The sequence below is a fragment of the Dromaius novaehollandiae genome, chromosome 10, assembly GCF_036370855.1.
Source record: "Dromaius novaehollandiae isolate bDroNov1 chromosome 10, bDroNov1.hap1, whole genome shotgun sequence".
NCBI classification, from domain to species: Eukaryota; Metazoa; Chordata; class Aves; order Casuariiformes; family Dromaiidae; genus Dromaius; species Dromaius novaehollandiae.
In genome coordinates this window covers 11,538,703-11,553,457 of record NC_088107.1, presented here as the reverse complement: position 1 = coordinate 11,553,457, position 14,755 = coordinate 11,538,703, and the positions used below count along the sequence as shown (strand labels likewise).

At 43.0% G+C, this 14,755-nt stretch overlaps 1 protein-coding gene across 1 annotated transcript in view; it reads right to left on the bottom strand.

The window, feature by feature from the left end:
- HDGFL3 (HDGF like 3) overlaps positions 1–14,755 on the bottom strand; it is a 39,977-nt gene that overhangs the window by 2,899 nt on the left and 22,323 nt on the right. The window contains exons 2-5 of the mRNA XM_064517303.1: positions 12,618–12,694; positions 9,212–9,350; positions 7,736–7,894; positions 5,983–6,129 (exon numbers count right to left, since the gene is read on the bottom strand). Of these exons, the coding sequence (XP_064373373.1) occupies positions 5,983–6,129; positions 7,736–7,894; positions 9,212–9,350; positions 12,618–12,694 (522 nt within the window). The remainder of the gene's footprint in view (positions 1–5,982; positions 6,130–7,735; positions 7,895–9,211; positions 9,351–12,617; positions 12,695–14,755) is intronic.

Genomic DNA, 14,755 nt, shown 5'->3' with positions numbered 1-14,755 from the left:
TAGTCAATCAAATCATGCCTCCTACTAAAGCTCTCAATGACAGCCGCTACCCAGCATTCAGGTGGGATGGGCGCTGAAGCGGTCAGTCCCTACAGCAGCGCTCTCAGATCCAGCACAGAAAGGTGTCCTTCCGGAGTATTAACGCTTTGCTGCGATTAACCACCACACACCTCTGGGGCACGGTCAGAGGACCGGGCAGGCACCGCTCTCACGTGGGCGCTGGCAACGTTAGCGATACCACTCCCCCCGTCTCACGGATACGTCTGCTGGGCCATGGCATGGCCCGGCGGGGAGAGAGAGCAAAGGGCAAAGTACGCAAGTCAGCTCGAGCGCTCACACACAGTTTCCAGCACCATCTTCCATCCCGACACAGGTGGTGCCTCCCTGTGCTCCCAAGCGTGCAGGAGTCAGCAGGTCTCTTCTGCCCAGGTCTGCCAAGGCGCCTCGCCCGCCCGGGCCGCCGGGCTCCCACGGCGGCTGCTGAGCCAGGACGCAGCGCGGCTGAGCAGCTTCCATGGCCTCCGCAATTCTGCAGCATTTTTTGTGAACGAGTCAGCCAGCTTGACTGTAAGATGCACTACAATGTGCGCTGTGCCGACCAACTCTGCCGCACACAAAAGAGCCAGCGCAGAGTCTGGCTGACGTAAGGGAAAAATTTCAGTAATCAGTACAGCTGAACACGGAGCTGCAACAGAAGGACAGAGAATACAGGGAGCAGGGAATAAAACTAAATGCTCAAACTGCCTTGTTTTTTTCTGGCACTGAAAATTCCGTCCTCAAAAGTGTCCAGCAAGTGACTTTGCCATCCTGCGCTGTGGATGGGCACAAGGATAATTATTTACTTGTTCTGTACTCTTGTTATCCAGCGTTGGTTTGAGGTCACGCTGGTTACAGGTTTCAACACAGAGATGCAAAGGGTGTATTTCATTTATACCAGCTGCTTTCATCCCTACCTGTATTCAGACATTTTCCTAAGTTATGTCCCGCCGCCCTATTTAGGCGTGCCGTTCTCCTGAGCTACTGGAAGACAGCACGCAACACACCGCTTCAGACGTGTGGGCATGCTGTGGTTGAGAGTATGCTACTATTTGATTTTTAACATAGAAATTTATACTGTGCAATAGTTAAACACATGTTTACAAATGTTACCTTGTTTGCAAGGGTGTATTTTAACTCACTCCAAATTCCTGAAAAAAATTTCAGACAGAAACATATATTCTATTTTCTGGCAAAGTGCCCACACAATGCTTTTATATTGAATAGAGCCCTAAATGCTATGCTTTTAATGCTGATAAAATCCCAAAGCTGTTACGCAGTTTAACCAGTGTTATTCTTGAGAAGTAAAGAAGGACGAGCGAGAGCGCCAAACACCCAGAGCCACAGCAGGGAACGCAGGGAACCTGTATTTCTCTGGCCTGGTTTGGCCCTGACCCGGTAGCAGGAGAGTGCTTTAGCTGTTACCGATGGGAGCAATGTCTTTCTCTCACAGCAGTCCTGGAATTGTTGCTACCCCACCAGAACATCACAACAAAAAATGTGTCTTGGACACAGGCTGTTTTAAATATGTTCTCCCAATTGCAATAGTATCAGATGGCAGTAATTTTGGACCAGATTTTGATCCCGTTATTCATGCTGGCAAGCACTTGCCTCCACAAATAGATCCACTGTCTCCCATGTTAGTAACTGATTGTCAGTGTGAGTAAAAAGATCACAGTCCTTTACCCCACTTTAGTATTTTAGCTGTACCAGGAGCAAAAACCTGTATTTAATTTCCAAGAAATCTATTATTTTTCAAAGACTCAGTAAAATCATTCACCTCCTGAAAGACAACCACGTGCACCCTTACGCAAAGGAAAGGGAGGCTTACACAAACAGAGCACCTAGCTCACCAAGACGTCTGGCCTGCAAATAAAATAATCAATATTGACTGAAAACCTGGCCACACAGCCACACTGACCTTAACATTCAAATACTGCCTAATAGGCTGCAGACTATAGCCAGCTTTAAAATGTCATTATATGGGTATCCAGAGCAGTAAAAGTAAAAACCAGTTCAGGTGCTCAGTTATAATGTTTCAGAGTTATGGCAGCCAAGAACCAAACACACAAGTCACAGGAGGTTTAAATGTGGAATGTAAATCTGCTTGCTGCCATGGATTCACTGATTTATGAGCTAATTTTGTACCATAAAAAATAAACAACAGAGAGACATGAATACCTTTCCACAGGAATATTCTGTTTATGGGTACTTTGAGGAAGCCATAACAATTTAGTATCTAGGAGCAGAGGACTCTTCTCACTGGGGGGTTGTGACTCTTGATTTGAGCAAGCTCAGGGATAGGCTGCCTTAGCTAATATAGGATTAATTAATTAATATAAGAAAATAAAACCCTGAGGTTCAGGGTTTGCATCTTTCTGGGGAGAGAATCAGCCAAACAACAGCAGTGAGGGAAGGAGTCTGAGAAACAGGTAGTGCCAGGACAGAATTACAAATGGTGGCTGAACCAGTAAAAGCTAATGTCTCGCCTGCTGAGACTGTCTGCAGTCCTCAGAAATGGGAGAGAAACTAAGGGGTGGAAATGCAAAAAGAAAGCAGCTTTGTCAACCCCAGGGATAAAAAAAAATCATGAGTCAAGCCCTTGAACAGCATGAAATTGGCTGAAAACAATCATCATAGCTTTGGAAGTACTTTTATTTGCTCTGGGTTTTGAGTCGTCTTCTGGCTCCTATCACCTGGAGGTTAGAAATTTCATTAAAGATATAGGTGAAGCTGCTCCTGTAATCATTTGACTCCAGCAGTTAACCCTTCAAGGAAGTCCCCATAATGCGGAGCGTGAAAGTACAATTAAGTGGCAAAGTTCCCCCCCATTTGAAGGTGGGAGATGTGTCTTCAGACTGTAGTCTGCGCATTATAATACATAATTATTACCTCATTCTCATTAAGAGCAAAGCCGCTCCTGTCCTTTGGGTAACTGCTGCATGGTCAGAGACCGGGGAAGTGCAGAGCACAGGAGCTGTGGCTCTCCAGGACTCTCAGTCCTTGGGCAGGGCTGCAGGGAAGGTCAGCCGAGCGTGCCGGCCGCCTACTCATCCCTCTGGTTTCCACGGCCTTTCATAGCTTCCACTATTAGACATCTTTTAAATGGCTGTCACCATGGCAAACCAGTAGAACAAAACATGTCGACCCCTGAGATCAGGGCTCTGAACTGTTGTTTTTATTGACTCTTGGCCCTCATGGCACTTTTCTACAAGTTATTTTGAAACTATTGCTTTTCTGGTGTCAGTCTCATGCAGTTCCCACTGACCTTCTGGGGACAGAGGAGCAGGTATGCACCCAAGTGCTCACTTCTGTATGCTCTTGGCGCCATCTTATGGCCAGAGAAGCCTCCTGAGCTCAGCTGTCCTCTCACAAGGACGAAGCAATCTAACTCTTCGGCAGCCTATGCAGCTCCCATGCAACGCATGGGTGCAGGAAGCCCATTTTTTTCAAACTGGGCATTACCAGTCCAACGCTCTTCTCACAGGTGAAAAGACTTTGAAGAGTCTATAATTTCATCTATGTTTTTTAACAGATCTGGACATGGTTCTGAGTTCTCATGCGTGAATGTGAAGACCATATCCCAACTCTGCCAGGCATGCGCCGGCCTTTTCCTGTGTTCCTTTCTACAGGTCGGAAATCCAAGTGCATGGGCTGGTGGGGGCTCAGGGTGCTCTGGAGACCCTCAGGCTGACAGAACGTGGCCCCAGAATAGCCTGCAATTACCCTAGAAAGTAAATCTAGACACAACCTATGTGACTGGCTGTTTAACACACAGCAAACAAACAAAAAGATCAGCTTACTGCTTTCCTAAGTGCATTGTATCTGATAAAGGCATGCCTTCTAAAAAGACATCTAATCTGGCTTTGAGGACACCAAGAAACGGAGGGTCCCCTCCTGCTCCTAAAAGAGAACTTTACTACTGACAAATTCTAAAAAGAAATTCTGAAGAGGATTTAAATGTGAAGTGCTGATTTTGCAGGAGAAATGGGCAAGTTAAAATATTTGTATCAGGATACGAATTTCTCCAAACTTGTCTGTGCTTTGATCTTAAGTTGCCCTTTAAATCATCTGTCCCTGTCATTAAAGCTTTGCCTTTTCTATAATATTAAAAGCATCCAAGATCTAGTTAAAGACTTGTCATTCATGTTTGAAGTCTGTTGGGGCTGAAGAAGTCAAAGCAGAGCAGAGCCAGCTCTTCAGATGGGTAATGGCAATGTTTACAGAGAATATTTCTGTGGAGCTGGTACTGACAGGAAGGACACAGCAATTGTTCACCATATTCCAGCACAGAGGCTGAAATATCGGCAGTCTTGAAAATGCTACAAAGCAGCATTTCAGCATGCTGGACTCTACTTCCCAATAGTTACAAGCAGGTCATATACAGCAGGAAGAGCTAAATGAATGTCACCACCATACAGCCAACACAGCATGGGACTTTTCAGCCACTTAATCTGTGACTGTTCAGACTCGATAAACATTTGGTCCTTACATGGAGAATGTGCCTGAACTTCACAGACACATCCCCTCTCACTGCAACAAACAAGGGAAACAAAGCAGGCCCTCCTGAACTTCAGATGGACCTTACAGCCAGGTTTCTCACACTGATACCTATTTGAGGCCATGAAAGTGTCACAGGGCTCACTAGCCAGAACGTGATCCACACATACACTATGCACTCGCAACAGTCATCAGCCCCAGACCCCCGAATTATGCAGGTGAGGTGCTGGGAAGGCATAGCTGGGTGCAGTGTCTCATTGCATCAGCCTCTGGCTCAGGCCTGGTGCTTGTTCAGAGTGAAAGGGAGAGAGAGAGGGTGCATTATCTTCCTGACCCCAGAAGCCACACACGGAAGTCTTTACAAGCAAAGAAGCATAAAACGCCTACTCTGTATCTCAGAGAGACAGGCGGAAAGGGACCTCTGGGAGGAGTCTTTAAGCAGGAGACAACAGCAGCTCCCCAGAGGTTGTGTTTTGTGAGAAAGGGTTGAGGCTAAGCATGCAACTGGGTGCTAAAGCCCCTCTGCAATGTCAGATGAGAGCCTGCGCTGGCTGGTTTCCTCCCACACCTGGGGATTCGTGTCACTCAGCAGCTCCTGCGACAGCCCAGCCCAGCTGCCCATCACATGGCAGGGCCGGGCATGGGAACCCCGCCAGAACTGGTTCTGAGCCACGAGCAGAGCAAGAGCCATGAGCGCTGGAGCACTGAGGCTTGTTCTGCTCCAAAAGCACAAAAATAGTTCCAGTTGTTAAAGGTGGTTGACGATTAACCAATTCCCACACCAATTACGTGGCTTAGCAGCCTTCCTTTCTGTTGTTGTGGTCACAATGCAATAATATTGACATGAACACACAACTGACATGAACATAGATGGAGGTTATTTCCTATATCGAGCTGCTCTGGAGCAGACTGTGTATCCCCTCCTTAAAAGAGCATATCCCAAGGCAGGATGTGCCCCACAACCTGCAGTATGCAGACTGCGACTTTCCTGTACTGCACAGTTACATGAATCCTCATGAACTCCAAATGAGTCAGTAGGATCACACAGATTTAAAACAAGTGTGAAAGAATAAGCAGGCTCCCACTGTTTACTGAGCCAAAATGTATTATGCAAATGGTCTGATTCTGCTCTCACATCAATTTTGCATCTTTCCAGTTCCTGGCTTTCAGTGAAGTTACTCTCAGCTGACATTCATGCAAGTGTCAGAACAAAAATAATGCTTATTGTATCTGTTTTCATTCAGTCTCCAGAGCAAAATTTGTAGCAGTGCAGGGACCAGTCCCATGTTTCTGTTCCAGACACATCATTCTGAACACTTAAATGGAACGTAAAAAGGTCTGTACATGGTCTGTGCAGGTCACTCAATGCAATGCCTTTCACCCCTAAGTCCAAAGCCCTGTGGTAACAAACTGCACGTGAAGTGAATTATATTAACGGAAGATTACCCCTTCACTGGTTTTCTGCAAATCTGAAGAAGTGTTTCTTGTGTCATTGCCTGCGTCTCCAGCATCAGAGCTGCTCTTATTTTCTTCCTCTTTGCAGTCCTTATCATCTTCATCTCCAGGAGATTTCCGTGACTGCTTGGAGGATTTCTGAAAAGATCAACAATAAAGTTAAAAAATAAAAACTGCGCTTCAGACATAGAACAACACTTTCGTAATGTGTGTGCACAGCTGTCCGATCATGTGGTTCCTTGTTCAAAATGAATGCTGGGGAGGGTATGTGGGGTGAAAAACATTTTTCAGGTGAAGTAGTTGGAGTTACTGCCATCAGTGAAGCGAAAGGAGAAATTCTGTGTTCAGCACAGGTTGGCGGCATAGTTGACTGTAAGGCAGACACAGTAACAGGAGATGGGTATTAGTGTTGGGTCACCTGTAGGTTTTGTTAGTTAATGAAACAGATGGTGCCAGCTTGACAAAAGTTTTGATTAAACACAGAGATGTAAAATGAGAATAACGTTAACAGACCTGCTTTCCATACTTTTTTTAGTGCTGTCAGCTTTAATATATTAACATTAAAGCCATGCGGAACCAATACATCTTTCCTGTTCCCTTTATGTTATGCAATTCTACAGTACAAAAGGATCAATTGTGGCATTAAGCCACCATTTTCCTAATCCTCTGTTTGCCCAGAGTCTTCTGGAAAGAAGATGGTAGATCAGACCTGAATTTCTAATGTAAAACATACAAAGTGGGTGAAATTACTTCATACATTTTGTTCAGTGGATGCACCATGAAAACTCCCGCTCTCCCCCAAATTAAGCCCAGATCAAATTGGTTTACTTGTTTCTTTTCATTTATTTTTCACTTTCAGTGGAATAACATGAATGCGAACGAACGTGACTCCGCCACACCTTCCAGAATTTAACAAAGGGATGCAATGGAAGCAAGGGACACACCTGGAGGCACACACAGAACTGGAGGAAATGGCTGTAATGTTCACCCACCCTCGGTGACAAGAGAGTACCAAATTTGAACCAACTGTTGTTACTACACAGGTAATTATGCTGACCAGCTGTTACGAGGCATTCTGAGGCATATTACTCTTAACTTTCTCATTTTTGCTGTTACTTCAATATCCACTGGCAGGTAGGTACTAGAATGCAGGTGCTTTATCTCCTGAGTATCCCACTCCCTGCTTACAGAATTCATTCCTCCTCCCGTCTTCTCTGGATACAGTATTGGAGTATCTGACATACAGCTACAACAGGAGCAGCTGACACACATGACCTTCCCGTATCTTTTACCATGGTGCGTGGAGCACTTGCACTGGAGATGGGACACGAAAGCTGGAGTTTTCCCAGACAGGCAACAGACCTGAACTCACGTCTCCCAGAAGGCATGCTCCCAAAGCATTTTTCTTGCTTTTCAAGTGGAAATACCTATATAAAGTGATCTAACCTCTCAATGCTTTCCTCCAAAATACGAGCTCCTCTGGCTAACTTTGCAAAGATTTTCCTTCCAGTCCCTCTGAACTGTCTCCTATACTTCTACCTCCTCAAAGTGTGGGCACAACTGGGCATGGACAGGTAGACCACTGCTGTCTACCATAGCCAGATCACTTCCCTGGGCCTGTTTGAACGCCATCATTATGGTATTGGAATCAAAATGCTAGAGAAGAAAAGACAGATTGCCGTGAGCTGCACAGCATCTTCATTATAAATGCACATGATTAACAATGGAAAAGCTCAGAGATAACCTTTGAAGTGTATGATTTTTTTCGTTTTGAGCCTGCTTTTTCATTCTTTCTTTTGCCTTTTCCATCCTCTTCTACCCGATCACCTTCCTCCTCACTGCTGGCATCTGCTGTATTTCCTCCTTCTCCCTCAGTTTCTGATGAGCTCTGTTGCTGAATTGCCTTTAAAATAAAATAACAATAACAACAATAATAACAACAGTATCACTATAATCTATGAATTAGTTTTTGTTCTGCATTGAACACAAAAATACTGATAACAGACAGCTTACACTTTAATCATTTTAGTCAGGAAGAGCTCAGGTTATTCTTACAATGATCAAGAAGGGCTGCAGAGGCAATTTTTGTAGTCACTACTTGAAAGGAGATATCAGATGCAGATGCTGGGATAGCATGTTCTCAAGGATTTGCACAGAAACAGAAGATCTGATAACAGAAGTGTGTTTGCTGGAGAACTAAGGACTGTTCAGTGCAGAGACCTGGCATGGTCTAATTTGGGCAAAACTATGGAAACTTAAAGGCTTTGGCAGCGTACAGGAGAGACTTAACTCAGGAGAAAAAGATGGCCATTACAAAACCCCCAAAAGGGCAAAAACTCTGTGACAGCAAAAAGCAAATACTGACCAGAAGGCCGAGAGCTCTCTGACAGTCTATCTCCCACAGTCTATTCACTAGATTTTTTTTAAATCCTCAAGTGTATGCAAAACATCTGCAGGGCTGAAAATATGAAACAGGAGCAGAGAGGAGCAGCAGCTTGTCTGCAGGTGGTCCATATCACTGATTCATAAGGTTTTGTGCTAATGTAATAGGTGTTCTTCATCTTTTGGAGGTGATTCCTGTCTTCAAAGCACCACATTTTTTTAATGAGAAAAGTTCTTTGGTTTTATGCGGCCCACCGACTACTTTTCTTCTCCCCAGCTTGACTGACTTTTTGTTCCTGATGTCCGACAGGGAGAGCTGTTGTACAGCAGCTACTATTGCTTACCCGCAGCTTAAACCTCCACCTTCTCACCCCTCACAATTTCGGCAGTGGTGTCCTATGTGTTATACATTACCGATGTAAAAAACAAAAGTGCAGTGACCTTAAGGTCTGTGTAAAATACACTGAATTTGATGTAAAAATAAACAACACAAAGAAGAAGTCACAAATTATTCATGTTTATACTGGAGTAAATAAAACCTTCCATTTTTAATTCAGCTAAATCTGCTGCAGAATTTTCCACTTCGCCACCCCAGAATATCACAGAAAGCAAAGGGCTCTGCAGTATGATTAAAGTTCAATTTGTCACAGAGTGCAAGACCACAGTTTTCTTTATATTACACGATTACACTCCAATCATCAGCTGTGAAACTTTTCTAGCTAACTCTTCACCAAAACCAGGACCTTCCATCACCACTCATCCAATGTTTACATAGATAAGAAGTCTTCTAGGAGGAAAATAAGAAAGATAAGGAGGAATAGAAGGGAAACTCATTTACCTGATATCCAGTAAACTTTACTCCAGGGTTGTTTTCTATTTCCCACAGGCCTTCATTAAATCCTTTTCGTTTGTTCGACTTCCCAAACTTATCTTTATATTCTTTATATGGGAAAAGGTCTTTAGGCCCCAGGAACGCACTGCATTTTAACAAAGGTAGCATTCAAAAAAGGACTTTAATTCCTTCTCTTCAAATTAAAAACATTAACAGTGCAAATGTTTTCCCTATTCTTCTGCTCGTTCCATCAAATTCTTTTTACATGCTGGCTTTGAGTTACTGCTGCGAGTCTGATTTTATGGATTGGCTCACCATCCCAATGTTTGATGTTGCAAAATCATGCTGAGTCTCTCTAGAAACAACTAAAACGAGTCTCATTTATTATATTAACTACTGCTGGGAATGGGCACTTGAACAGTTTATGAAAGGGATTATATGACGTAATTGCCTGCGATAGCAAGGGACCAAACTTCCAATCCTATGTGTTACAAATCCAGAAAGGCCTAAAAATAACACCATATGAAAGTTAAGGCATGTAAGGAATGCCTAGAACCCATGAGCCAAAACTCATCCCTTATATTACTGGACAGAAAAAGCAGTGACATTTATTATTATCTGTATCGCCAGTGAGCCTGGGAGCTTCTTTCATGGAATAAGCCCCCCGCATGTTAGATCCTGCGCAAACACAATGAAAATGTTCTCTTTGCCAAAAATCTTATAATTTCATATAAGACAAGAAACAATGGGCGAATATAGGCAGATGAGTAATACAAGGAAACAATGAGACACACAGGGTGCTTGTGGCCAAATTGTTTTTTAGACAGCACAGCAAAGGAGGGATTTTGTGCTTCGCTGCTGCGTAAGTCAGCTATGCGCTAGGCCAACTAATTTCAGACGCAGGCATCTCAGTGCAAGGAAAAAGAAAAAAAAGTGATGATTTATCCTACTACTTCTACACATTTTACAGTAAAATGTTAACTTCATACATACAACCGAAGAAAGCATCATTTCTTTTTCACTGGCTATTGATATCCAGTATGTTTATTGTGCTCTGCATCACGGTACTGGGATGGTTAAACATAATTTATGTTAAAAATAGTGAAGATGAAAAAATAGTTCATTCCTACGTGGAAGATTCTATGTCACCAACATATGATCGTTGCTGAGCAAGTCACAGTGTCCTTCATCATAATCACTGTCCTACTTTCCTCCTGATCTTTGCAATTACTGTTAACTCTGTGGTCTCTATTATCACGGGATCTTGGAGCTCCACCATTGATAATGCATTTATTCTTGTAACATCTTCGGGAGATAGGTGAGTTCTCCTTTTTTACAGATGGGCTTCTGAGGCACAGAGATTTGCCCAAGGTCAAATGCAAACTGACAGCAGAGTACAGAGGAAAACTCAGCTCTCTTGAGTCTCTAATACCGTATCTAATACCTTAATCACAGGATCATATTTCTTCCTTGCTGTAAACATAATTTCAGATTAATTTATGCCCTGATTCCTCCTCGCATTTATGAATGTGCAAAGTTTCATTCAGTTGAATCATCCCATTGGCCAAGAAATTTGCCAGCACAGAGCCAACTGGTGGATAAAGGCCTTAGATGACAAGTCTCTGGGAGAAAGAACTTCCTTCCTCTTAACTACGCATGAGGCAGAATGGAATTCAAACTCCGTTGTCTCATTGAGAAATACCTTAATTATAAAATGCAAGGCCAAGAATGCATTTCTACTTAAAATGCAAACCATGATCTCCAAAAATACAGATGTATTGTTAATATTAAAAGCAACAACAGAGCAAAGGATCTGAAAAAATTATTTTATCTATACTTTTGCTAATACTGAGAGATGTCTCCTTGTCACCAAAAATACATACAAACATTTATAATACAAATAACAAAGGAAAACCTTGTGAAACTTAGAATGCTCCACCTTAATTTAGCTGAACAATAATATATGGAAACATTTCTACAGCCTTTTATGTATAGTAAATACTGAAAAATTGTATTATAATTTTAAAATATTTTTTGAAATATGTTGTCACTGGGAGGGTACAACAGTTTGCACTGTTCTGCTATAAAACTAATGGGCTGCAATCTACAGTTCTTTTTTAATAGTTATGCTTTGTAAATTATTAAGGTAGTAACTACAAAATGTTTTCCTGTTTCAGATGTTACAGTCAGATCACAGGCTAATAAAACCAGAACAAAACAGATCAGCAGTTTGGGATTCATTTGTTTTAGAATAAACTTGGTCAGGATTTTTTTCTCAAAATGTTTCTCAAAAAAGGTTTTCATTCAGAAAAAATAAAATTACATTTTGGTTTCCAATTTTGAAGTATCATAAGTTTATTTTATCTTTATTCTTTTTAGATTATTTCATGACAGCAGTAGTAGATCACAACATACTGAAATATCAAATTGTTTCATTACAGCAATAGGAGGAAATATTTTAACTAGTAAAGAGGCTAGTCTGATCTTTATTAGGTAGAAATTGCCCTTAAAGCCTTTAAAAATGAAAAATAATTTATGAGCTATGGGCCATATTATGTTCTGGAATAATGTTAGCATTTGAAAACAAACAACTTTTGAATGAAGCTTTGAAATTCTAAAACTGAATGTAAAATATCATCAGAATTTCATTTTTCATGTTTCTACAAAACATGTTTCCCACAACTGGGAAAAGAAAGGTTTTGAAAAGTAAACATTTCATACAAAATGGAAATTGTGATTTTTTTTTTTAACCAGCTCAGTGCACAGTTTAAAAAAGACAGAGACCAGTTACATTATAATTTTGAACTTCTGTACTTCCTAGCAATTACTGAGAGACCTAACTTACCCTTTCTGTTCCAATCCTTTTCTTTCCCTATAGGGTCAGCTGGTTCAGTTCTTTCATCACTCTGAGAGCTCCGTCCTACCATATCCCCAGCACAAATCTCAAAAGAATACGTGTATTTTAAAGCTATTTGAGGACTGTGTGAGACTCTGTGGTCGGCTCTGCTCCCTTTCATTTTACCAGCTACCAAGCAAGTTGTCACACAACAAGAACCCAAAGATGTCTGAATTCAATAAGCTGATGTCTGTTACTGTGTTGCTCCAAATAAAATTTATTTTGACCCTTCATCTGAGTTCAGATGATCCTTTACTAAATTTATGCTGACACTTTTATTTATAGGAAACACAGAAACTGATTATTATTTATGCTCAGACTATGGCATACCATCCTGGCAGCAGCATTCACACCTACTTGCAGGTTCCACTCCCATGTGTTAATATAAATGAGAGGATCTAACACTAGGCTCCCAATGGTTTCAGTCAGGATTTGTTCCAATAAAGCCACTGGAGCAGACTTAAGCTGAAGAGGAAGAGGATATTTTCAAAGGAAAGCTCATGTTCATTCACTTACGTTTCATGGGTCCCAAAAAAGAAGATGGGGTATTTATTTGCTGGAGGCTTCACGGCTCCCTCGGGGAGCTCATCAATCTGTGAGACAAAAACGGACACAGAATTGTTACCAAATATCAGGTCCCTTGTGGCCACCAGGAGAGCTGAGAACCACGAGCGAGCCCTGGAAGTGCTAGCGCAGACATCTCGCATCCTTGGGAGGTCCCGCTCTGTGCTTTCACGGCTGGCTTCAATTTCAGCAGGCGCAGCACTTGCCCGTACCTCAGTGAGCATGGGCCTATGCTCTGAGAGAAGGGCCACAGCATTCCAACAGCATTGCAGCAGCAACCTGCTGACAACCTCCCAGAGCAAACCAGTGCTGCTCTGGCACACAGCAGGTACAACGGGACAGGTCACACAGCAAGCGTCCATCACACGGCCCTGCCGGACTAGGTTATAGCAGTAGCCCCGCTATTAGAGTACCCAAACCCAAAGCACGTGTATCTCAGACCCACAGTTGTACCAGCCAGAAATCTCATGTTCACATAGACAATTTCAGTAATATCTTTATGAAAAATACGAATCGTTTGACTTCCCCTAATATGCTTGCATTTGTGATATACAAAAGGGATTTGTACCTTCTCTGGGATGGGGCAGGGAAGACAGCTCTGGATTTTTCAGTCAACCAGGCACATCAGCATACAAAATATTTACAAACGTCAGCATATGACAGAAACTTCAGTGAGACAACAGAAAAAAGATCAATGAGCAGACATGAAGTTTTAATGACTTCATGGGCATTAGAATACATGAAGGCAATAAAATCAAGTCTGTTTAATTTTAGTGTTAAATTCAGATACTGCCTCATCAAAGGCATCCAAGCCCAGAGGGCAATCCTGTCTGTCTCACATGGCCACCTAAACAACTTATACAATAAATGGGGAACAGATGGCATCTCTGAGAATCTGCGGAGGGAAAACCAGCCAATCTCACATTGGTGCTTCCTGGTGGTGATGGGGATATCTAGTGTAAAATGCGTAATGCACTCCAGGGAGCAAGGTCTGTGACTCTCCTTCCCCTGGAGTGTCCTAACTACTGCTCTTCGGTCATCGTTCCTCTTTGCATGCCACCTCTTCTTTCCTATTCTCTCCTGGCCTCTTACCTCTTAAGACAAGGCTGCACAGCAGCCTGGGGGAGGGATGGTTAGGGTGCTCTCCCGAGCTACAGAAGGGATTGGGACAAATCCCGCAGGTTGAACAGGACCTAGAATCCAGTCTCCCAGTTCCTGAGCAAGAGTATTGATCATAAGGCACAAGGTCAGGCTCATGACTACTAGTCTTGTCCGTATCTAATTATTCAGTCTTCTCCAAGGGAATAAACAGAGTCCAGGTGCCTACCTCACAAAAAACAGAAACATGGCTTTAAGTAAGATCTAAGTGCCCGTCTTCCCAGAAATGGCACTTCTGAGTCTACGTAGGCACCTAAAATTAAATGCCCAGGGAACTCGCAGGCTAAGCAGAGAGAGCTTAGTAAATCTAGATATCTACGGGGCAACATGAGAGAGCAGGTGAATGGCTTGCTGCCTGAGTCTCAGGCAACCCAATCTCAGCATAAGCATACTGAATCCTGCCAAATGTCACTGGAACTGAAAACAAAGTGCTGACACACCAGTGCTGCAAGGAATCTGCTCTTCAGTGCAGAAAGGAGAAGGGAGCCCTGCATGGTTTCTCTCAGGGGGCCAGGCCTAGAGATGCTCTCCTTCTCTTTTCCTGCCTAAGGACCCCAAACACTGAATTCTTGTTGATTAATAAACACCGGATTGTTTTCAAATGATATTCTCTTTCTCTGTAAAGCATCTGCTGGCTACACAGTTCTCAAAGGAGCAAGAGCTCTGATAAGAATTCAAGTCCTTTTGGTCCTGCTGAAAGGCCACCAGCTGGTGCCACTGAAACCAGAGTCACGCTCGGAGCTGTAGTTTCACAGGGTTTCTTTCTGCAAAAGAAACGGATGCGGATCTTTTAGGCCTAAGCGGAGTATTCTCTGAAGTTATACCTAGACTGGGAGATGCAAGAGCACTTCCAAACCACATGCTGGCTCCTTTCTGCGGCAAGACCCAGGAGTGCAGGAGCTGCCACCCCACCAGCGTGGTGCATGCATGAG